Source organism: Staurois parvus, unplaced genomic scaffold, assembly GCF_062004578.1.
Source record: "Staurois parvus isolate SC_StPar_1 unplaced genomic scaffold, SC_StPar_1.0 ptg002753l, whole genome shotgun sequence".
NCBI lineage: Eukaryota > Metazoa > Chordata > Amphibia > Anura > Ranidae > Staurois > Staurois parvus.
In genome coordinates, this window is record NW_028320549.1 from 803,189 (window position 1) to 829,089 (window position 25,901).

Below are 25,901 nucleotides of genomic sequence, written 5' to 3' on the forward strand. Positions count from 1 at the left end.
ATATTGTAAATCGCTGAGCAAACTGTTGACGCTATATAAATCCTGTATAATAATAATAACTCTGAGACCAGTCTTGCTAGCCTCGCTGATTTTGTCTGGTGTTGGATAGAAAATGAAAGGGACCATCTGTTTAGTTGTCTTTTCGCAGTCCTTTTCCTTAATGTCAATTTTATTTTTCTAAAAAACATATTGCATTTTTAATATTTTACATGATTAATTTGTTTTGCTCAGTGCCAGTATAATAAATAATATAGATAATGTGTTGAAAATAAAAAGTAGAGATCACAGAACATACATATAATAAATAACATATGTAGCATGCCCAACAGCACATACTGTGCTAAGAGCTCATTGAGTACATAATAACGCATTGCACATCAGCCATAAATACTGATCACTCATGGTTCAGAGAATGAAAATAGAATCCAAATGTAACATTGTCTCAGCTTTCCTAACTGTAAATCTCACCTTGGCCTGCAAATAATTACTACCTTGTGCTGTGTGGAATGACTACATCTGGAGGGTACCAGCCCCTACAGCTCAAAATATATTGCCTCTGGGAGTCCTCTCCAAGTCATGGACTTTATAAGAGGACTGGGGATGGAGGGGGGTTGACTTAACAGTGATGTAATGACAGGACACGCACATACTGCATTGAACGCTATGTACACACTGCTACAGTTACGAGCTACTGTGAACCCATTGCAAAATATATTTACGTGTAAACTAGAGCCAGTCCGTGTCATTTACTGGAGTAATAAATTCAAAACGTCAATCGTGTATATTAAGAGGTTTTTCAGTAACATTTATTGAAAGCGGAAATCCACCCTGGACTACCTTTGACTAGAGTGGGAAAGGGTTGGGTCCCTTGGCGGAACTTTATTTCTGACTGTTACGCGTTTAGGGAGCTTTTCGCCCCATTTCCTATCCTGATGTAACAGCCCAGGATCAACATTTTCTGGTTTTCCTCACTGAAGTGCAAATCAAATTGGATAAGAAAACCTCTTTTAGGAGCAAGGCTATGGATTACTTCCTGCATTTTAAACTGCAGCCCAAAACTTTTTTTTTTTCTTTAGTTTTGGATAGCATTTGGCTAATATAGAAACTTTGCTAGGTTTTGATTTTTCTGAGGTATACAATGTTGTCACTCGGACAGGAGATCTCAAAGGGTCAAAGCAATGAAAGCTGTAGCCTACTCTAGTGATGAGTGTTTTTTTCTTGTGGTTGGTGTCACTCCTGGAGACACGTTTATCACCGAGACCAGAAATGACAGTTTGCCCAATAGTTCAAGAGAGATCAACAAAAACAAATAAAGGTTCTAAATGTTCTACATTCTGTCCATAATTTTAAAGTGTACTTCCACTTTTGCTGTCAAATTTGAGAGAACCCCACTATATATTGTGTTCCCATTCACGCAGCATACCTAAAAAATAAAATAAAAAGTATTTATCGTTTAGATCAGGGGTCTCCAAACTATGGCCCTCCAGCTGTTGAAGTACTACAAGTCCCATCATGTCTCTGCCTCTGGGAATCTTGCCTGTGGCTGTCAGTCTTGCAAGGCCTCATGGGACTTGCAGTTCTTCAACATTTGGAGGGCCATAGTTTGGAGACCCTTGCTTTAGATCAACCTTTCTCAACCTGTTTACCCCAGAGGAACCCCTAAAATAATTTTTGAGGAACCCTTACTACAACCAATTATTTGGGGGTCTATGGGAAAATGCCCCTTACATTGGTGGTCCATAGGAATAATGCAATCCTTATAGTGGTAGTCGCCATTACAGACAACTAAAAAGTTAAATAAAAGACAAAGATGGTCGGCACTTTTAGTCAAAGTCCAACGTATGTTCCTTTATTGTATAAACATGTACATAGCTAAAACAGCCAAAGCGTATCGGACAATTAATCATCAGTCATGGCAGCCATGTCACAGCCATGATTAAGGACTAATTGTCCGAAACACGTTGGATGTTTTAGCCATGTACATGTTTATATAATATATTGGATGTTTTCCCTGAAGTGCTGACCATCTTTGTTTTTATCTTGATCTGTGACAGGCTGCCTTACTCAGACTGTGGTTGCATTTGAAACAAAATGAAGTGTAAGATTTTGCACACCTTTTTTAAACTAAAAAAATAAACCTAAATATGTCTGCAATAGAACAACATAAAATAAATACACAAATTGTATAGTGGCGCTGTGAACAAATAATACACAAAACACCTTCTACTGTAATATCACCATACAAGGTGTTCTGTGTATTTGTTCACAGCGCCACTATACAGTTTGTGTTTTTATTTTCAGTTATTTCATTTACGGTGGCAGCAGTGTTCGATATTCACTTATCATTGTTAATTATCACAAAAGGGAGATCATTTTATTTATAGGTCATATTTGAGCATGCATTCAGCACAGGGTTTTAATTGTTTTATAAGCTAGAACAACATAACCTACCTATTAGCAGTTGTGCAAATATCTAAAAAAAAATTCAAATAACTATACCAAAAGTGACAGCACTATAAATACACTCCCCCCCCCCCCAAAAAAAAAAAAAAAAAAACACTGCTCAAAAAAATTAAAGGAACACTTTGAAAACACATCAGATCTCAATGGGGAAAAATCTCATGCTGGTTATCTATATTGATATGGACTGGGTAATGTGTTTGGAACGTAAGGATGCCCCATCGTTTGATGGAAATGAAAATGATCAACCTACAGAGGACTGAATTCAAAGACACCCCAAAAATCAAAGTGAAAAAATGATGCAGCAGACTAGTCCATTTTGCTGAAATTTCATTGCTGCAACTCAAAATGGTACTCGGTAGTTTGTATGGCCCCCCATGTGCTTGCATGCAAGCCTGACAACGTCGGGGCATGCTCCTAATGAAACAACAGATGGTGTCCTGGGGGATTTCCTCCTAGGTCTGGGCCAGGGCATCACTAAGCTCCTGGACAGTCAGTAGCAACTTGGCAGCGTCGAATGGACCAAAACATGATATCCCAGAGGTGTTCTTTTGGATTAAGGTCAGGCGAGCATGGGGGCCATTCAATGGTATCAATTCCTTCATCCTCCAGGAGCTGCATGCATACTGTCGCCACATGAGGCCCGGGCATTGTCGTGCACCAGGAGGAACCCAGGACCCACTGCACCAACGTAGGGTCTGACAATGGGTATAAAGATTTCAGCCATTGTCTAGCTTGTAGAGGTCTGTGCTTCTCTCCATGGATGTGCCCCCCCAGACCATCACTGACCCACCACCAAAATGGTCATGCTGAACTATGTTACAGGCAGCATAAAATTCTCTACAGCTTCTCCAGACCCTTTCACATCTGTCACATGTGCTCAGGGTGAACCAGCTCCTATCTGTGAAAAGCACAGGGCGCCAGTGGTGGACCTGCCAATTCTGATGTTCAATGGCAAATGCCAATCGAGCTCTATGGTGCTGGGCAGTGAGCTCAGAGCTCACTAGAGGATGTCAGGCTCTCAGGCCACTCCCATGAAGTCTGTTTCTGATTGTTTGGTCAGAGACATTCACACTAGTGTCCTGCTGGAGGTAATTTTGCAGTGCTCTGGCAGTTCTCATCCTGTTCCTCCTTGCACAAAGGAGCAGATACCGGTCCTGCTGATGGGTTAAAGACCTATGACCCTGTCCAGCTCTCCTAGAGTAACTACCTGTTTCCTGGAATCTCCTCCATGCTCTTGAGACTGTGCTGGGATACACAGCAAACCTGATGACAATGGCACGTATTGATGTGTCATCCTAGAGGAGTTGGACTGCCTGTGCAACCTCTGTAGCGTCCAGGTATGGCCACATGCTACCAGTAGTGACACTGACCCTAGCCAGATGCAAAATTAGTGAAAAACAATCAGAAAAGTTGATTAGGGGAAAAAATGTCAGAGACCTCCACCTGTAAAACCATTCCTATTTTGGGGGTCATCTCATTGTTGCCCATCTAGTGCACCTGTTAATTTCATTAACACCAAAGCAGCTGAAACTGATTACCAACCCCCTCTGCTACTTAACTGACTAGTTCAATATCCCAGGAGTTTCATTGACTTGATACTATACTCTGATTAAAAAGTGTTCCTTTTTAATTTTTTTTTTTTTGAGCAGTGTATATACCAATCTCTATGTCCAAGTTTTCAGGAGGGGAGGGGGGTTCAGCTAAGTACACCCTCATGCTCTAGCTAAGGGGAGATGGATTCCAGGAAGTAAATGATACATGAGTCATCTGCCCTTACTCAAGATGACCACAGATAGAAATGCTAGGGGTTTTTCAAAATGATTTCTCAGCAAAATAAAGCATGGAGACATAGAGGGATGGGTGAGTTTTCATTTAATATTAAATATTAATTACATAACAATTTTTTGTTTGTAGTGCTCAGATGCAGTGTAATTCCGCTTTCAGAGTACATCTCCTTATGTGAAAACATTTGTTCAATCATGTGTGTGGCTTCTACGTAATTATTTCACAAGGTTCCAGCTCCACCCAACATTTTTAGGTGGGTTGCCACCTACTTTATACAGTATATGTTGCCATTCATTTTAAATCAACTGCCATCTGTTGTCAGCTGCTAGTATCACACTGTAATGCCAAATTATGTATATCACTTCCTGGCTCGGGGGTTGTTGGGAAAAGATCCCGGAAGGGGGAATTGGAGAGAGAGAAGGTCTCAGCCACTTGTCTTGTCCATGCTATGAATACCAGATCAGAAGAAACAATTATGGCTAGATAACTTGGACTGCAATCCAAACTGGTTGGACTGTTTGGCTGAAGGGTCTCCTCCAGATCTCCAGATCTTTGACACAGACGAATGCTGCATCATCATCTCAGGGGCCTATGCAATGGGACTTTGCTGCAACAATCATCTAGAGCACAGAGTCAAACTGGCAGCCCTCCAGCTGTTGCCAAACTACAAGTCCCATGAGGCATTGCAAGATTGGCAGTTACAAGCATGACTCCCCAAGGCAGAGGCATGATGGAACTTGTAGTTTGGCAACAGCTGGAGGGCCAACAGTTTGATACCCCTGATCTAGAGGTATCTCTATTAATATCTATATACTCTATACCCGGGTTTAATGGCACAATTCCACCAGGACTCCTATCAAGCCCTTTTCCTGATATTACCTGTTTGCACATTGGATGTACTGTATGTACTGTTATTAATCTCTTATATAAAGTTTAATATTTCTATATTGGTGTGCATCTGTATGCTTATTGTTAAGGTTATATGCTGGTTGCAGTAGTTCTTCTGCTGCCAATTACTTTGATCAGATTGCTGGTTAATTTCCCAGGAAGGGAATCCCCTCTGTTCAGAGGCCTTGTCTTGGGTGGAGGCACTGCCAGCTTTATTAATAACCACTCTTCCACTTAGTGAAGGTCAGGGGCGGGCTGACAACTCATGGGGCCCCCAGGCAATAGGGGATCATGGGGCCCCTGTGTCCTTGCCCACACTCAAACCACACCCAAAAAAGCCTATGAAAGATACCAGGGGCATCTCATGGGGCCCCCTACTGACCCTGGGCCCTCGGGCAGTGCCCTAGTTCCCAAATGGTCAGTCCACCCCTGGTGAAGGTTCTTGTTCTGTTATCTACAGGTTTAGAGCAATATCCTGTTTGGGGAGGGTCATTTCTCATAACCCCCCCCCAAAAAAGAGGGCTACAAAATAATTTAAAAAATACTGCATACATTTTTGGAAATATCTTTGCAAGAGTTGTTCATTAATACAAGAAAATGTAGCCAATTGGCATCCACCTGTAACTGAAAGGAAACCAGTTTTAGGTGGAATTTAGCATTCAAGTGATTTCTCCTTGTGAAACCAAATTAGATACATATTCCTAAGCCAGGGGCGGACTGACCATTTGGAAACTTGGGCACTGCCAGGGGGCAGTAGGGGGCCCCATGAGATGCTCCTGGTACCTTTTTTCATAGGCTTTTTTGAGTTTGGGCAAGGACACAGGGGCCCCATGATACCCTATTGCCTGGGGGCCCCATGAGTTGTCCGCCCCTGTCCTAAGCTGTGCAATTGAGTGCAAAGAAAATATAGATGAAGTAATCATTTTATCTACTATGGGGAGACATTCGATTATTTATAGGATCCCGCTAAACTCTACATTACAGTCCATAGCAGTCATGTTGTTGGTGCAACTTCTGAGTGTATTTAGCCACGATGGCCTGTCTGCAAACCACCCACAGTAAAAAGATAATTTGCTAATACCCAAATGAAACCCACACAAAACTGTGAACGGGCCATGGCCAGCTTTGTACTGAATAGAAGCTTTGTTTGGTGCTGACGTAATGTATACACTCATTGTATATCTTGTGCTACGTTTCTAATGGCCAGGGCAGCATCACTTAATCAAAACACGGCCTGATGGCAGAAGACTTAATTAGCTGCTTTAGTGGGAGCCCCGCTAGTTAAATATTGTGATTAGATTAATTAGAAGGGATTATGACCATATTTCCAGCTTCTGTAGGCTGTGAATTTTCCATGGTGGTCCGAGGCATCTCTGCAGCCTGTTTAACCCATCCATTCCCAGCGAAGATGGATACTGTTTTACGTTCAAGTCAATGGAATCGGATTTTATTATCCATCAAAGAACTTAAGTTTAGAACTTGCGGCTTCTGTGAGGAGGTATCAAAGTGAGAGCTTAAAAAAGCTTAAAGAGAACCTGTCACCGATGGGTTATGTAATCATTTGAACCTTCTGTTTTAACTTATCCTTAATGATCTGACAGTACTTACATTTTATCATTTGTGATATCTTCTGTTGAGAGTAGAAGTATCAGACTACATGTAAGGCAAACCATAGATGATTCATTATTTTTTCATTCAACCAGCGGGCTGAACAAAAAAAAATTACCCTATTCCTCCATCCACACTTTTCAGGTGAATGAGGGAATCCTTCCACTGTGCCTTTGTTTTCTGACAGCGGGGAGCCTTCCGCACCATCAGAATACACTGATCAACGCTGCAGCCAACAAGGGGGTTGTCGACTTCTGTACAACCACCCTGCCCATACATGGATCGAATTTTATCCGTCCCTGCTGAACTGGCCAAATTGTGATGCATGTATGACTGACTTAAGTCTGTAATGCTAGCCATAGATGGATGTTTTTGTTTTATTTTGGATCAGCCACCTGACTTTTGTAAAAAAAAAAAAAAAACGGATCCCCGGATGACCAGTTTAAAGAGGAGTTCCACTCACCTGTCAAAAAATAAAAACTGTAGCTGCTGACTTTTAAAAAAACAGCCACTTACCTGTCCCTCTGTCCCGTGGTGCCCCCCCCCCCCCGCGCAGCCCGTTTCACCGGCCGTTCTGTGTTCCAGGCGCCAGCATCTTCAGTGTGGGCTTGCGGCTTCACAACCGGGTACCCACTGCGCATGCGTGAGTAGCGCTGCGCTTCATGAATGGTCCTGTAGTTTTCTGGGACCTGTCACATGTCCCAAAAGACTACAGGGAGGGAGGGAGGACACCTTCCGCTTCAGGTCACCTAGGCGATCGGACCGGAAGTGGGAGCGGGTACCTGTCAAATTCGGGTACCCGCCCCCCAAAGGTGCCAATCCTTAATCAAAAAATGGTAATATAGCATAGCTGCTGTCAGGATTACAAGGACCCTGCATTCACTATATCTGGTCTCCCACAGTACACACAACATGGAAGTGAAATTATTTTAGTAAATATAAACTAAATGCTAAATGCCTTTTCTCATCAGCAGTCTTGTGACTTCTGTCAGTGTCCAGCAGAGCACTGGTTAAAGCTTGTAGGAGGAGGTTTTATTCAGCTCTGACTGTCCTATGAGGATGCATAACCCCTGACCCTCTGTATGGACAGCGCTGATTGGCCCTGTGATGACCACATGCACTCTCCCAAGAAAAATAACTCTCTAGCAATAAACACTAAACTGAGCATGTGCAGTTTGCCCCCAAGGCTCTGTTCTATCAGCAGATGGATTAGGGACAGTAGAAGGGGAAGATCAGAAGAGCGAATCAAACGTTCTTTTACATAATGCAGAGGATTAACCCCTTATGTTCCACAGTGAGTAAAAAAAGCATGCTTTACTGCATATACAGACTGATTTTACTGTTGTAGGTTTAGTAGCACTATAATTGATAATTTTAGACTTTAGAGCAGAGGTGTATTTAGGTTTTATTCTGCTCTAGGCAACAGAAATCTGCGAAGAGGAGTGGGCCAAAATTCCTCCTGAGATGTCTGCAAACCTGGTGGCCAACTACAGGAAACGTCTGACCTCTGATTGCCAACAAGGGATTTGCCACCAAGTACTAAGTCATGTTTTGTGAAGGGGATCAAATACTTATTTCCCTCATGAACATACAAATCGGTGCATAATTTGTTAGACATGCATTTCTATTGAATTTTTTGTTGCTATTCTGTCTCTCAGTGTTACAATACACCTACCATTCGATTTATAGACTGATAATTTCTTTGTGAGTGGGCAAACATTCAAAATCAGCAGGGGATCAAATACATATTCCCTTCCCTGTATACCACCATTTGCAAATGCTATAACTTTTACGTAGACCAGTTAATTTACACGTATTGGGATTTTTGTTTAGCAAAGAAATGTAGCAGAATATATTTTGGCCTAAATTTATGATGACATTTTTTACAGGACATGTTTAACCACTTGCCTACTAGGCACTTATGCTCCCTTCCTGCCCAGGCCAATTTTCAGCTTTCAGTGCTGTCGCACTTTGAACAATTGCGCGGTCATGCAACACTGCACCCATATGAAATTTGTATAATTTTTTTCACACAAATAGAACTTTCTTTTAGTGTTATGTACTTTCCACTGGGTGTTTTATTTTTTGCGCTATAAACAAAAAAAGAGCAAACATTTTGAAAAACTTTTTTCTTTGTTTCTATTATAAAATTTGCAAACAGGTAATTTTCTCCTTCACTGATGTGCGTTGATGAGGCTGTGCGAATAGGCAGCACTGACGGGCTTTGATGGACACTGATAGGTGGCACTGCTGAGGTGGCACTGATAGGTGGCACTGATGAACTGGCACTGATATGCAACAATGATGGGCACTGATAGGCGGCACTGATGAGCTGGCACTGATATGCAACAATGATGGGCACTGACGGGCGGCACTGATCATCAGTGCCCTGATGATCGGTGCCAATCCCTCCTCTGACAATTGCCGGTTATTGCAGTATTTTCCTCATGATATGACAGCGTGAGGAAAGTGCACCTGATAACCGGCAACTGCATTTACTGGTGATATGCTGTGTCATTGGACACAGCTGATCACGTGGTAAAAGGCCGCTGTGATTGGCCTTTTACCACAACACAAGATCAACTGTGTCCGTAGGACACAGTGATCACAGAGATCGCTGGGTGAGTGCCCTCCCAGAACTGGCCAGCCGCAGTGAAGCCGTCATTCGGCTATCTGCAGTTGGCAAGTGGTTAATAGCAAAAAGTAAAAAATACTGTTTTTTTTTTTATCAATTGTCAGTTTTTGTTTTTTTTTTATAGTGCAAAAAAAAAAAAAACGCACAAGTGATCAAATACCACCAAAAGAAAGCTCTATTCGTGGGGAAAAAAGAACAACATTTTCTTTTGGGTACAGTGTTGCGTGACCGCACAACAGTCAGTTAAAATAACGCAGTGCCATAATGCAAAAAATTGGCCTGGTCAGGAAGGGGGGTAAATCCTCAGGAGGGCAAGTGTTTAAAAGTCCCACTTTGCATGTGAGAGCTGTTTACAATATTTAACTAATTGGGGATGTGCAGGGGCGGACTGACAACTCATGGGGCCCCCGGGCAATAGGGGATCATGGGGCCCCTGTGTCCTTGCCCAAATTCAAAAAAGCCTATGAAAAAGGTACCGGGGGGGCATCTCATGTGGCCCCCTACTGACCCCAGGCCCTCGGGCAGTGCCTGAGTTTCCAAATGGTCAGTCCGCCCCTGGGGATGTGGTACTCAAGTGATCTCCCATCAATCTCATTCTATGACTCTCTGTAAAGGATAACTATACTTTTAAAACATGGTGAAATAACAATAACTGTATGCACCAGAATTGTTTGGTAAAAACTAATATTTATTGGTACAATGTGGGGTAAATTACGTGACTATGGTTACATACATACATTGTTATGATTACCTTTTGTCTTTGGTGGTGTGATTGTGTACATTTTTTGACTACTTTTCTAAAATTTAAAACACAGTAAAAAATAAAATACCTGACTAAGAGCAAGCACACAGAAACAGAGTAAAAAAGAATGGAAAAAAACCTTTTCTGAGTTTATAAAAAAAATCTAAAATTCCTAAATGGGTTTAATTCACATAATGTATTATAGAAATCAGTTCTTATCCACATCTGGCAGTACACTTTTTCTTTTATTAAAAAGCAGTCCCAGAAGAAACACAAAAGTGAAATACATTAATTTAGCCAATTACTCAAGTCCATCTGTAATTTACAAGTATTTCCATTTCCAGAGTAAGGCAAACTTTTTTTCTGTAGTCCATTTCTTTGTGATATTGAGTTCATCCTCTGATCCATGCCCATTTTATCAGAAGCCTCAAATTCAAAGCTGTGTCCATTTAAGCAAATACTCTTAGGATCAGTTAAAGGAAATTGTATATTTTTTTTATACGAGGTGTGTCCAGAAAATAATGAGAATGATATTTTAAAAATTCTTTTACTGAAAAATTTTACAATTTAACATTGTCTCCTTCAAAGTATGCACCTTGTGAGTGTACACAACACTCCCAGCGATTTTTCTATTCTTCATAGCATCCCTGGAAGTCTTCAAGTGGGATGATGTTCAGAGCCTGCATAGTGACACTTTGGACGGTATCCACACTACCAGAATGGTGTCCTTTCAAACCCTTCTTCATCTTTGGGAATATGAAAAAGTCTCCAGGAGACAAGTTGGGGTTGTAGGGTGGATGGGGAAGCACCGTGATATGTTTTTCAGCCAAAAACTCTAACAGCCAAAGCACTGTGACTTGATGTATTGTTATTATGAAGGATCCAAGTTGAGCCCATCTCAGGATGCCCACAAAAAACTGCCTCAAGTGACTAAGAACTTTCAGGTAAAATCTTTGATTCGCAGTTTGACCAGTAGGGACAAATTCCTTGTGGACAATTCCACGTGAATCAAAAAAAGCAATTACCATTGATTTGATTTTTGATTTGCTCAATTTGAGCTTTCTTGGGGGAGGTGACATGGGTGTGTTCCTTTCTGAACTTTATTTCTTCATCTCTGGATCATACTCAATCCCTCAGGATTCATCTCCCGTGATCACTCGACTCAAAAAAATCAGGCTCTTTCCAAATGGGCCAACAGATCTTGGCAAATGAGTTGTTCCGTCTGATCAGGTGACAAGTTCTTTGGAAAGTTTTTCACACTTTTTTCATGTTCAAATCCTGAGTCGTGATCTCATGAACAATTCACTTGATAATTCCTGTTTCCTCTGCAATCATTCTGATAGTGAGCCATCGGTCATGGTTGAGAACAGACCTCATTGCCTCCACATTCTGTTCCCTTTTTGATGTAGAGGTGTGTCCTGATCAATGTTTGTCTTCAGCACCACCTTATCCTTCAGGTGTCTTACTGTCTGTGTCCCTGTTAGGGAGATTTACCCTCTCTATTTGTTCTGGTGACAGTTATTGAGAGTGAAAGTGAAAGAAAATTCTAAAATTTGAGTTGTCAGCAGCAGGGGTGTACTTACCACAAGGCATTTGCCTAGGGTGGCATTTTTCAGGGGGGCAGCACTGCTCCCTGGAGGAAGGGACAGAAGAAGGGACACACGCGGCATGGGAACCAGGTGGGATCCCAGATAGGTTGCGAGATTGCCTGACGGTGTATGACGAGCCTGACTCTCATTCCAGGGGATGTCTGAAGCTGTGAAGGTGAGTGTCTTTCTCTATCTTGCTGGGGGGGGGGGTGTCCAGTGTATGTAGGGTGGTGACAGTGGAAGGCTTTCTTGTGGGGGGGGGGGTGATGGTTGGTGTCAGGCTCTCTCAGCGGGTGGGGGTGGGGCGGCTGATTTTTGTGTTGCCTAGGGCAGCACAAAACCTAAATACACCACTGGTCAGCAGAATAGGAGTAGAGGGGAAGTTTCCAATGGGGACACTAGTTCTGATATCCCTTATGACAACCAGTAATTTGCCTTACTTTGGAGGGATTTATTCTCACTTCCTGTTGTAGATATGGGACAGGAAGTGAAGGAAAGTCTACACAAAGAGACATAAATGGCAAAATTGACAGGAGCTATAACCCTCCCTTACTCTATCCAAAATGAAAAAAAATGTTTTGGCTCTAGTACTACTTTAGTTACTCTTTACACTGTCATTAAATAAAAGTAAATTGGGATGTTAGATGTGCTTTCAAATGGCTGTTTTGGCTGAACTGGTTCTTTATTGTCTTTCCTGGAAAATGTTTCTTCACCTAATTAGCAAGAGTTCAAGATCTCACATGCCCACCACAGTACTTATACATGCCCCTAGTAACACTAACAAAACCTTTTGAAGGGGATATGAAATTGATTTATCACAATGACAAGAACTATGGATGTGGCATCCTCTGCTTATTGTAGCTTGCGATTGCTTTATGAAAAAATGCCACGGATGCTTGTGTATTATTGCATTTTAATCATTTCAAGCTTAGACCGCTTCATATTCTGGAACAAACGCTTCTTTTTGTCATTAAACTGTGTAATTGAGAGCACAATGATCATGATCCCTTTCATTTTCCCAGGAGATCTCTATTTAAGCATAGAAAGACATTTTCTTTACAAGTTAAAGGAAAACTCTACTTTACAGAATTGGAGGGACAAAGCAGTAATTCTTTTCCTGAGTCATATTTTGAGCAGCGCCTTGTCCTGTCTTTGCAGGTCCTGTAGATTTCTATGAGTGTGACACTTGCCTGGGTTAGAACTATGGGTTGACAAAAACTAAGAAGTGCCTTGACAATCGACTGTGGGTTGCTGGGTTGATGGAAAAAGCAGTTATAAGTAATTCATATCACACATCACATCATTAGCTCGGCACAGAAATTTCCAAGCCATACCCCTGACTGAACTACAGTAATTTAAAGTGGTTGTAAACCTCTGACATGAAATATGAACAAAGTATATCCCTTTATAGTGTGTACTTGTCTCAATTCAGAACACTAAATGTCATTTCTGTCTGCTGCTTTGTTCCTCTGCTTGTCACTTCTGACAAGTTTTCCCTGACAAAAAGAGAAAAAGGTGAAAGGGGAGGGAGCTCCCGCACACAGCCTGGGACTTGTAGCCTCAGCTCTTTTTCTGTGTGTTGTGTGAAGAGGAGTGTGTCCCTTCCCTCCAATCAGCTCTCCGCTTTCCTCACTGAGCTATGCAGAGTGCAGTTTCAGCTCTCCGCCCCCTGTTTTTTGACAGCTCATACAAGCTTTATACATTCTGGACTTTGAACAGCTGAAGAGACTTAGAAGACGGCAGATAAACAGGTACAACTTATGTAGGAGGATTTGTTTCAGTTCCGTGTATCACCTGAAGCTAGTCACTTCACTGGGTGTATGTAAGGGTTTCCAACCACTTTAAGTCAAATAGCTGTGCACTTTTATATAGATAATTAAAGTGTTTTGGCAGGTGTCAATAAAGTAGATGTTAACAGTAACTTAATGACATTTTGTTTAGTTTTCTAAAGCACTTTGTATCAGTAAAGTACTTTATTTCACCCATTTTTATCATTTGTTGACTCTCAGAGCAATTTATCTGAGCTATTGATCTCCTGCAGCCACTCCCTGTTTATACTGTATGTGTTCATTCCCACATTGACACCACATCATTTCTCAGGTTGGGTTTCCTGATGAGGACAGCAATGGATCATGCCTGCATAATGTGCATTGAAAGCCTCTTGTAGTTTGTCATTAGTCCATGTGCCAGGGTAGCAATGCAGGAACACAGCTGAGCCAGCATTCACACCAGTGTAGGGCATGAATGTGTGCAAAACCGCGGGATCATTAAGCATGCCAAAACTTGGTGTCGTGCTTGCAGTGCCATTCATTGTTAATGGCACCCCAAATGCATCAACTAAAAAGCTTTTTTGGAAAGCACAGGAACATGCAGGAAAATGTGCAGTGGGGCCATTGCACACTGGGCTGTTTAGCATCCCTCCCATCACTTTACTGCAGTGGTCTCCAAACTGTGGCCCGGGGGCCAGATGCAGCCCTTTGCCTGCTTTTACCTGGCCCATGGGGTATTAATGTCCCCCATTGTCAGCAATTGAAGGGCACAGTTCATGCCACTGACACCAACAGTCGGGCACTGGTCCTCTCACTGACACCAACAATGGGGCACTACTCCTCCCACTGACACCAATGATGGGGCACTATCCCTTTTACTGATACCAATGATGGGGTACTATTTCTCCCACTGATACCAATGATGGGGCATTATTCCTCCCACTGATACCAATGATGGGGCACTCTTCCTCCCACTGATACCAATGATGGGGCACTCTTCCTCCCACTGATCCCAATGATGGGGAACTATTCCTCCCACTGATATCAATGATGGGGCACTATTCCTCCCACTGATACCAATGATGGGGCACTATTCCTCCCACTGATACCAATGATGGGGCACTCTTCCTCCCACTGATACCAATGATGGGGTACTATTCCTCCCACTGATACCAATGATGGGGCACTATTCCTCCCACTGATACCAATGATGGGGCACTATTCCTCCCACTGATACCAATGATGGGGCACTATTCCTCCCACTGATACCAATGATGGGGCACTATTCCTCCCACTGATACCAATGATGGGGCACTATTCCTCCCACTGATCCCAATGATTGGGCACTCTTCCTCCCACTGATCCCAATGATGGGGAACTATTCCTCCCACTGACACCAATGATGGGGCACTATTCCTCCTAGTAATACCAATGATGGGGTATTATTCCTCCCCTTGACAACAATGATGGGACATTATTACTTCCCCTAATTTCAATGATGGGGCATTGTTTACTCCCACTGATGCCAGGGAACTTTCTTCACCCACTGGCCACAATCTGGCCCCTAAGGTTTTGAAGGACAATAAAGTGGCCCTTTGTTTAGAAAGCTTGGAGACCCCTGCTTTAGTGCAGTTCAGTTATCCTTCTGCTCTACTCACCTGGCCATGGATTCCTAGCTAGTTAAAGCTTGCCCAATCTGGGCACAGGACCATCATTTACATAATCTGGTAACCACTGACTACCTCCATAAGATCTTTTGAGGTGCCCAGGACTAAGGACTCACCTAGATAATTCTAGAATTAAGTGGCATGAGACTAAAGCTGGCCATAGGCTAGTTGAATTTAATTCAAAACATTTTATTTTCTGACCTTTCATTCAATCTTCTACTCATTAGTGGGGTCAAATCATCATTCTTTTTTGACCACAGTGACTGGACAGTTTGAAGAAGCAGAAATTTTTTATCAAATGAACAGATTTCTAACAAAGTAACTAGGATTTATTCAAGAATGTCCATTTGCTCCAAAACTGAATGTTAAAAGCAAACAGAATTTTGAAGTACTTTCAACTGACATTTTTCAGGTCATTGAATGTACTTTCTACAGTTGTACTAGAACAGGTAAGGCAGTTGTGGACAAAGCCTCGATTTTATGCTACTAAATTGTTAATATCTTCTGTGTTTGAGCAATAAGATACATTTCCCTCCAATGTCATGGCATATAGCACATTTATGGGGGTAAAAAAAATAAAAAAAACTTTCCAGTTAAAGAAAACTAATCATGGGAGAAATACAGATACCTTTTTAACAATGTTAGTAGCCTGGTTTTGGCAGCTTTCATATTTATGCCTTTAAATACATTAGAGATCCTAAATTCTAACTGTTTTCCTGTGAAGTGCCAACAATCACACTATATGTAATCTTTTGGAATCTCAGTTAAGTGCCATGTACCTTTATTACAGTTCGAAGGCTGCAACAAAGCATTTTCAAGGCTGGAGAACCTGAAGATTCATTTGCGAAGTCACACAGGGGAACGTCCTTACCTGTGTCAGCACCCTGGCTGCCAAAAAGCATTCAGTAACTCCAGTGATAGAGCAAAGCATCAGAGGACTCATCAGGACACAGTAAGGGGGATCGGGAAGGGGGGGTTGAAAGTGTGACTGCTGCTAAATGAATAGAGTGAATGGAAATCTTTGGTCCGTTTTTTATTCTTTTAAATATACAAGTGAATGCAAATTATTTTACCATGTTAGTGTTTGCAAAACCTTTTTTTCTGAGCCAGTAGTGGTTGTTTGAAAACTATACATTCTTAACATGGCTTAACTTGTAATTGAATTTTTCTCAGCAACCATTTAGTATGAATGCAGACTGAACAATCTGACATACAGTTAATTATTGAAAGAGAAATACACTAAATTTGGTAGGATAAACAATAGTAAAAAATTGAATATCAAAACAAGACTTCTATATATCAGTCAACGTTCATCCATGCATACAATTTAACATCATCACTCAAAGAAGGACTAAATCCCATCTGCGAGAAAGTTGCCTTTTACCCTAATCACTCCCCTACTGCTTTAGAAAAAACTAATTTGTTCGATATCTGTGTAACATCACCACCCGGCGATAAGATCTTTCCAGAGGAGCTCGGCAAAGGACTTTCCAGGGATGTCACATAGAGATGCCCTGCAGAACTAGTGGGGGGCAATTGAGGAGACCTGTAATCCAGTGCACAGCTAGTTAGGGTGACCAGTCTCCTCAATTGGAAATGCTAAACGAAATTAGCAGGAAGCATTTCCTGATGAGCTGGGAGGGTGAAGGCGTTCAACATAGATGAAGTAAAAAGAAGGAAAGTTTAGCTCATCAGTTGCTGCAGTTCATTAAAACAAAATCTGCATATCACCCTTACCCAGGCTCCCTCTTTCTGCTCTTTTTCATTTGGAACCTATAGTTTATCAAGTCATCAAGCCCATAGTATCTACATCTACATAGACACCAGAATAATTTGCAGCCTGACAGATGACTCTCTACAATTGATAAAGTCCGATAGCATACTAGGGGAACCAAAACTTGAAGACCTATTCTACAGTACCAATCTATACACTCTAATCTTCCTTTTTTTGGTTCTTTTTAATAGGCAACCTTCCTTAAGCTGGCCATACACTATTAGTTTTTAATTTAAGAATTTTCATTTTAAAAACCTTCATTCTTAAAGAAAATACAAAGGAGAAGGAAACTTTTTGTTGAATGATTTTTGTTGACTGAACAATCTAAAAGTGAGTGTGCTTCCTGGTAAATTTCAGTCACCCAAAAATCGAATGTTCAACGCAAACAGAATTTTGAAGTACTTTAATCTTCACTTCGCCTTCAAATGTACTGAGAATTTTCATAGAAATGTCAAAAAATCTATTAGTGTATGGCCAGCTTTAATGCTGTTCGACCCAGCTTCACTCTTAACATCTTTCTGTTAAATACAAGACAATCAACCTTTCTCTGGTTATTGTAATTTTGTATCATTGGTCGAATACATTTTGTAAAATGATTAAAATAAGCAAAACAAGCCCCTGCGTGGGCGTACCTTCTGCCTTGTTGAAGTTAGAGCACTGTTTTTCTTTTATTATTATGTTTTTTATCTTATCGGTGCAATTGATAGCCCCTGTGGGGGCATGTTTTGTCGCCTCTGTTTTATACTGCTTAAACTAATAAAAGCTATTTCAATACAAAAATAAGCAAAACAAATATGCACAGACAGCTTTACATTTTCTAAAGCCATAAAAGCACTGCTTGTGACTTATTACAGGTCTGTAAATGATCACACACCTAGAAATAGCACAAGCAGTGGAAGATTGGCCATTATTTCTTTGCCATCCAAAGCTAACAAGGTTGTGGAGGAATAATACAAAGATAACACATTCTTCCAAAGTTTGCCATAGCAGAAAAACCCAAGCCTTGTACAAAAGTTGACTATCAATAAGTCACAAGAAAGTAACTCATTGGTATCTTACCCATGCCCTCCTTCATTCTATAATCCAAGATTGTGAGACTTGTTGGAGATGTGGAAAGGCCAGATGTGACTTATTGCATATTCTAGTCCTGTCCATCTCTCAACACTTTCTGCACACAGGTCCATGAAATTAATATAAAAATCTCAAAAACACCTGAATATTTCCTCTTGCACCACAACTTGATTCCCACATTGCAAAACAAAAAATTGATACAGAACCACCTAGTGAACGTGGCACAGTCATGCATATTGGCATTATGGAAGCCCCCCATCCATCAACAGTCCAACAATGGATCAGATTGTTGAGAACATTAGGGTGATGGAAAGTCTCATGAGCTCGATAAATGATACTCATGAAAAATGTCGAAATATGTGGTTCTACTGGATTGAGTTTGCCTGTGTTGATGAATTCAAATGCCTACTAGCCAGTAGCTTGAGTTGATGTCATAGCTTGTTGAATGTGTGGAATCAAGATCTGTACATGTTTCTTTGATAATTACTGTGTTGGCTGTAGCTGAGCCCTTTGCTTCTGTTCTGACAACATGCCCCCTCCCCCTCTAATTGCACCCTTCCCCTCCTCTCTCACCCCCTTTTTTTTCTCTTGCACCCATGTAAATATTCGCCTTTCTTAACCATTGCATTGGTAGTGTTGGCACCCTTAGAAACCGAAGATGAGATCTCTTTTGGGTTATGGTTATTCCCTTCTATTGGGAAAGGCCCCTGGACCTCCCACTGCCCATATTTGTTTCTACTTCTATACAATACCGTGTGGAACTTTACCTAACCTAGGCCTGGCCTTTTACATATTCCCACGATGCTGTTCTAACCCCAGTGCCACACGAGGCCTTCCTGGATACCTCCACAGTTTGCACTGTGTTGGATGTTTTATTGATTTACATGTAGTGTTTTTGTTATATCAATTTTAAGTTGTATCTTCTTTTTTCTAGTTTTCCTCCTAGTTTTTTTTACTGGAAAAATATATTTAAAAGAATGCAGAAAGAAAAAAAAAACCCCCTCAAAAAGTCAACAAGAAGATGAGCTATATCTATGATGAAAGTAGGGAACCCTGTAAATGGCAGACGAGGTGCAAAAATTGCCTATAAACATGCCTAGATACATGTGTATTGGTTATATACAGCTGGTTCTTGTCTCTGGAGCACAAATTATATTTACAAGTTGACATATTCACATAATTAAACATAAAACAGTTCTCACGGCACACCCACTTAGACATTTGGCCCGAATATTAATAGTGACGACTGTGAGAACATTTTACATAATGCAGCCCAATATGCAAATTATACACAACAAAACAATAAAAACATGAATAAAATCAAAGTAAAACATTTATTCATTCCATGTCTTAGACTGAGGGCTTGGCACCAAAATGATACTAGAGTCAAAACAAAAAAAAATGAAAGTTTAGAAAACACACACACAGTTTTGTTACCTGATAGACGTTGGCTCTGTACACCGGTAAACATAGTTATGTGTAATACAATATGATGTTTTGTGTGCCATTGTACGTAATGGTTTGTAGTTGTTGTAACTGTATGACTGACTGAATGAATAAAATGTAGAAAGAAAACTATCTAAGCCTCAGTAGTGGAAATACTTAAAGGATAACTACACTTTTGTCAGACCAGTTTTTCACAGCCTCCCTCCTCCTGCTGAATTATTTGTCAATAGTCATTTCTAACCAAAACTAAATATGGGTCTTCTGCATGGAGGGGACACATAACATGATCTTGAGTGGAGAAGGTGGAGAGTAAGCAGTATTGCAGTATCATTCTCTTAAGGAAGCTGAAAGGAGTAGGAGTTGCTGCATAAAGGAGTATATGTGATACCTCTTTTTTTCCTGTGATGAGGACGTACCCTTAAGGATCGTTTTGGGGTGATCCTAAAAGCGTGTTGGCCCTTAGGGTCAATGTTTGGAGGTGAGCGGGCATTTTTGCTGGTTTGAGGATTTGACACTAGAGTGAAGATCACCAGTGCACTTCATCACCTGCATGATTGTTTTGCTGTTTGAAGATCACGCATATGTGTTTTTTGGACTACTATTTGGGGATATTTTTTTCTATTAGGCTTTGCTTAGTATTTACTTTGATTTATTGATATCGTAAAGGCACCATATTCAATTGTTTTAGTAAGCACTAAAAACACTGATATATATTTTTCCTTTTATATTAAGGGACCACAATTGCAAAATCACTATATTTAACCCTTTAGGGGTGTATAAAGGGGGGAATTTTATTGTATTTTATCAGAGTATTACCACAAGTGTTCTTTGTGGGCATCAGAAGATTGCACTTTATGGGATCCATATGAGATCAGAGAACAGTTTGTATATTGTTTGTCACTTTATCATCTTTATTATATTATCATGTATTATAGAGCACTGTTCATTTATCTTTAGTTGTTTAATTTAAGCACTTCACTAAGTTTATATATATATAGGTCTTCACTTATTGGTACAAGTTGAGTGATAGCAGCTATTAGTTAGGCTCACCCATATAAGCGCAGGAGGATATTTTACATTATAAGCAGCTTCTGGTGTGCTCTCTCTTTGAGAAACATACAGTACATTGTTACACTTGGGTGCTTCCTGTATTTAATGTTTGTAAAATAAGATGGCATATAAGAAGAAAAATACGATATATATATATATATATATATATATATATATATATATATATATATATATATATATATATGAAATGTACACATTTTAAATAAAATAATCAAATTGACCCCAGTACTTTCTATTTTACCTGTTGGTTTACTGCACTGATAGCAGATGTTTATCCTTTACAATGTTGCAAAATATGTATGATGCATTATGTAAAAAAAAAAACTCCCCAATGCATTTGAATCTTGCTGACCTTAGGAATGGGTGTATTTTTTAATATTCTGACTTGCCAATTTTATAACCTATTCTATTTGCATTGTTTATCTTTTCTACTTTAACTAACCTATACTCTTCTCTTTTTTTCTATCTTTGTGTGAAATGTATGTTCACAACAGAAAGGTAATGCAATACTTTTTTTGCTATATATGTAACCTACAAGTCATGAATACAAGATATGAATGTATGTATATTGAACTAAGGCAGGATTCACACCTATAAGCACCTTTCCAGTATGTGCATTGCCATTCATTCAGTCCTTCAAACAGTGTAAAAATGCACCTGCCTTTCAGTGACTCACAATGCATGTAATAAGGAATCCATGTGTAGCATTACCCCCTTAAAAGTTGCTGAGTTTTGGGTCCCCCTATAGTCCTGCACAGTCGGGCAAAACACATTTTCTTCAGACCATAAACACAGGAGATCGTAAACAGTCCTTGAGCCTGGTTTTATGTTTTATTAAGGGATATTGAACTTGGATGGGGTTGAGGGGTGTATGGGCTGTCCAAGGGAACTGTCACTGAGGACAAATGCTTTAGCAACTATGTCCAAGTCCATAAACCGCAAAGTCTCTCCTTTAGGAGCTCTTCAGCCCTTCTGTTATACCACCTCAGACCCCAGATGAATTCTCTTCACTCAGAGAGAATCCCTGGGCAAGGGGATCCAGAAGCTGCCACTTAGAAATTAACAGTCCCGGGTGAGGAGCCAGTCAGGTTTCCCACCAGAATGCCCTCTCCCCTTATCTGGCCTAGTCCTCACTCTGTCCTCTCCTGTAAGCTTGTGGGTTGGTGGCTGCTTTCAGGCCTTACACTTGGCTGGCTCCTTCCCTGCTTCCCAGGCTGTCCTCTCTCAGGAGACAGCTGAGGCTGAGAGATCCTTCTGTCCGGCAACTCTGCCTGTAGGTAGGCCCCTCTTTGGGCCTCCTCCCAGGCTCCACACTCCAGCCTTCTCACATCTTCCACCTGATACTCTCCTGCTGCTGAGCAGACTTAATCACACTTAAGGGCTGCCCTGGCCCCATGCCAAGCCTCCTTCTTGGGGATTGGCCAGAGTCCCTTATGTGTGCAGATCAGCCCTTCCACAATCCCACCCACTGCCTTCTAGAAACTTCTCAAGTCTCTAGAGCAGGGGGAGGTATCAGGGAATTGATCTGCAGAGCCCTCAGCCCTGAGCTAGGATGACCTTGCTGACTTACACCCAGGCTGACTCATGCCCAGGCTGCTATCCAGCCACTAACTAAAAAATAAAACCCTAGCTCCTCCCCCCTGGCTAACTAGAGGGGTGCTACATATGCATTCTGTTGTGGTGTGCTGAAAACAATGAGGCAAATACTTTTTTTGCATTGAGGTTCGATAAAGTATGTCTAAGGACAATTTTTTTTTTAGGTGTCTCCGGGTGCTTGCATGTCATGTCTGGTTCTGTGTTCATTACCCTCATGGGCAGCCTTATTAACCAATATTGAATTAAAAGAAAGTGCGCCGGAGCTATCAACTGCAAAAGCTGTTAGCTACAAGTTATTCTGAGATGCAACAGAGGAGCAGACCTGTCATGTACAGGCACATTGAAGTGCCTGCAAAACAAGGTGAATGGGTTCCTTTTCTATCAAGAGTCGCTGTGTAATTTATAAGTAAGGCTATAGCATTAAGTATATGGTTGTAATAATACTCAAAAATATATAGAGATATTGGGAGTGACCTTGAACTCCTTGATTGGCTTTTTATAACCAAAGCTTGTGTAATCCCTATAAATAAATATTTTTGATATATAGTATTTTTACATATTTCTTGGCAGCTTAAGATAAAATGGAAATTTAGGACTGATACAACCCACTGTCAGGCTACATTTTGTCACATTTAGTAAAACTTCTATACTGAAAAAAAAACCCAAAAAACATTAGGACACCAGGAACAGTCCATCGCTAGATCGTGTTTGAGTGAAGGTTTGGGTAAGCATAAAGGTTTCTCCATTCTCCTGGACACAGGTGAGTTCCACTGCAAGGGATAATTTTTTTTCTGCCCAGAGTTGGGCTTTAAGACCTATCAGAGGACTTGTCCACTGTTCGGTTATATCTTTGAATGTTTCTTTGGAAAATAAAGTAATCACTACACCTTTAACTCTATGGTACACAACAGATAAACCTGTACAAATTTGTAAAAAATGTTCTTCTCTTCCCTCCTATTTTTATTCAATTCCTCCAATGGCACCCAAGGCTGCAACCACCCACGGATCGTTCTAGTGGCCCCCAGGGGGTGGTATCGCCAGCTGTGGGAAGCATTGATCTAAGTGGATTGCCTACCACACCAAAACAAGATGGATTTGCCATTTCTGGCAGTGCATCGCTCTGCACCGCAATGCACCTGCCAATGTCCATTGGCAAAATGTGCTGAGGTGCCATTCAGAATGAATGGCACTGCATTTCACCAACACAAGTATTGTGTGTTGCAGAAACATGCTTGTTAATGCATACATTACTGCAATGCAGTAGTGTGAATAGGTCCATGGTATTTTTGGTTTTTTTCTCTTTTTTTATATATATTTGATAATTGTTTGTGTATTGTCACTTTATTTTTTGAAGTTGCCTATATAACACTGACAATATATGCACCGCTTTACATATTGTTTATTCACATCAGTACCTGCCGTCCAGGAGCTTACAATCTAGATCCCTATCTCACATACTGTACATATTTGCACAAACCAGGGCCAAGTTACACAGGAGCCAATTAAATCACCAGCATGCCTTTAAAGTTTGGGAGGAAACTGGAGTACCTGGTGGCAATTCTGGGGCAAGGTCATCTAGAGCCCAGGAAGGCACATATTGCACCCCCCCTCAAGATGTATGATCATTGTGTCAGTAAACCCCCCCCCCCCAAAAAAAAAAAATTTGAGCACTAATCTGCATGCTTACTAACTAAGCATAAATTCCGCCTCCTCCCAGTACAAATCCGCCCCCCTGCTGAAATCCCCCCCTTAGCTCAAATCCTCTCCATCTCTCCATATGCCCAAGCACAAATTCCCCCCAAAGAATTTCCCCCTGCTAGTAAATAATCAACCCCTCAACTTTCCCCTCTGAGCACAAATCCCCCCTCTCCCAGCACAAAATACCCTCTTCGGGTCCCCCATCATAGCACAAATCCCCCACCGAACTTCCCCTCCTAGCACAAATACCCCCACAATCATCCCTACTAGTACAACCCCCCCACAGAAAACATTCCCGTCCTAGCACACATCCCCTCCCCCCACTACCATATCACCTTTTCCTTCCCCTCCTAGAACAATTCTTACCCCCCTGCTGCCCCCCAAATACCCCCTACAAACTCAAATCCCCTTCCCTAATCTCCTGGTTGTTCCCCCTCACCACAAATGATACCACAGTGCCCAACTGCCCCTCCTGCCCACTCCTTGTCCCGGCCCTGCCTGGAGGAAACATACAGGCACTAGAAGAACATGTATACATCATACAGATAGTGTCCTGACCCAGATACAAACCACTAATCCACTAAACCACTGTGCACTTTACAGATTTATTATTTATTTCAGCTTTTTTGAGTGTCTATTCTTTCTGTGAACAAAAAATGAGGCTGGTGGTTTTTTTGGCACAAGAACAGTTCCAGGATAGCTGTAGGTAGCTTAACTAGCCTTTAGTAACCATGTATAGTTCATCCTTAAAAAAACAAAACCAAAAAACCCCACATATTTCCCTTCCTAATTGTCTCCAGTGCATTTTGCCAAAATGGTGAAATATCCCAAAATCTTCACCAGAGTTTTTAAATTAAAGGTTAATGGAGGCACAGGATATGGAAATGGGCCATACTCCATTTTCAGAGAAAAATAAATTGAGATTTTCATATAATGTACCTATAGATGTCTAGATTGATCATTTGGCACCTCTGCTCATGCTTGTTTTCTTCATATGCCCGTGTTGATTAACCTAGGTCTGTGAAAGGTTTACTGTAAATTTAGTAAAACAAATGTGTGCATGAATATGTGAACATACATGCAGTGTAATGGAATGCTTGTAGACCTCAGAGCAATGACTGCAGAATCCAAGCAGCAGTATCTCTATAAGTACAAGTTTCCAACTGTTAATACTGTATTTTCATATTTTCACAGAAACCATACGCCTGTCAAATCCCTGGTTGCTGCAAGCGATACACAGATCCCAGCTCATTACGGAAACATGTGAAAGCTCACACAATGAAGGAGCAGCAGGTGCGCAATAAGGTAGGAACACAACATAGTTACATAGTTAGTCTGGCTGAAAAAAGACAAGTCTATCAAGTTTAACCATAATAAAAAAAAGTTATAATCTTATACCCACAGTTGATCCAGAGGAAGGCAAAAAAAACCAGCAAAGCACGATCCAATTTGCTCTTGCTGGGAAAAAAATTCCTTCCTGACCGCCCGAGAGGCAATCGGATATTCCCTGGATCAACTTTACCTATAAATGTTAGTATCCGGTTATATTCTGTGTATCCAAGAAAGAATTCAGGACTTTTTTTTGAAGCAATCCACTGAGCTGGCCAGAACCAACTCTTGAGGGAGTCCATTCCACATTTTCACAGCTCTCACTTTGAAGAAAAGTGGAAGTGTTTGGAGATTGCATTTCTTTTCCTCCAGACGTAAAGAGTGCCCCCTTGTCCTCTGTGATGACCTCAGGGTGAATAGCTCTACACAACATCAATAAGAACAATTAGGCTCCATGCACACTAGCATTTTTTCAAAAGTTTGAAAAACACTGGTAATAGCGTTTTTTTAGTAGTGTTGTAGTAGTGCTTAGGAGCGTTAGCGTTTTATTAGCGTTTTTAGAGTACATGTAGAAAAAAGCTAGAAAAAAAAAGCATTTAGGAGCGCTTAACATTTTTTATGCTGGAAAAACGCTCCAAAAACATTTTTTTCTGTCCTAGACACTGAAGCTCAAAAAAACACTAAAGTAGTGTGCATGGACACATAGGATAACATTTAGCTTCTAGGAGCACAAAAAATGGTAATAACAGCTTCTAGGAGCTTAGGAAAAT

At 41.0% G+C, this 25,901-nt stretch overlaps 1 protein-coding gene across 1 annotated transcript in view; it reads left to right on the forward strand.

The window, feature by feature from the left end:
* Positions 1 to 25,901, forward strand: part of GLIS1 (GLIS family zinc finger 1) — a 205,081-nt gene that overhangs the window by 146,889 nt on the left and 32,291 nt on the right. Inside the window, exons 5-6 of the mRNA XM_089666627.1 lie at positions 15,937 to 16,098; positions 24,997 to 25,107. Coding sequence (XP_089522753.1) covers positions 15,937 to 16,098; positions 24,997 to 25,107 — 273 coding nt within the window. The remainder of the gene's footprint in view (positions 1 to 15,936; positions 16,099 to 24,996; positions 25,108 to 25,901) is intronic.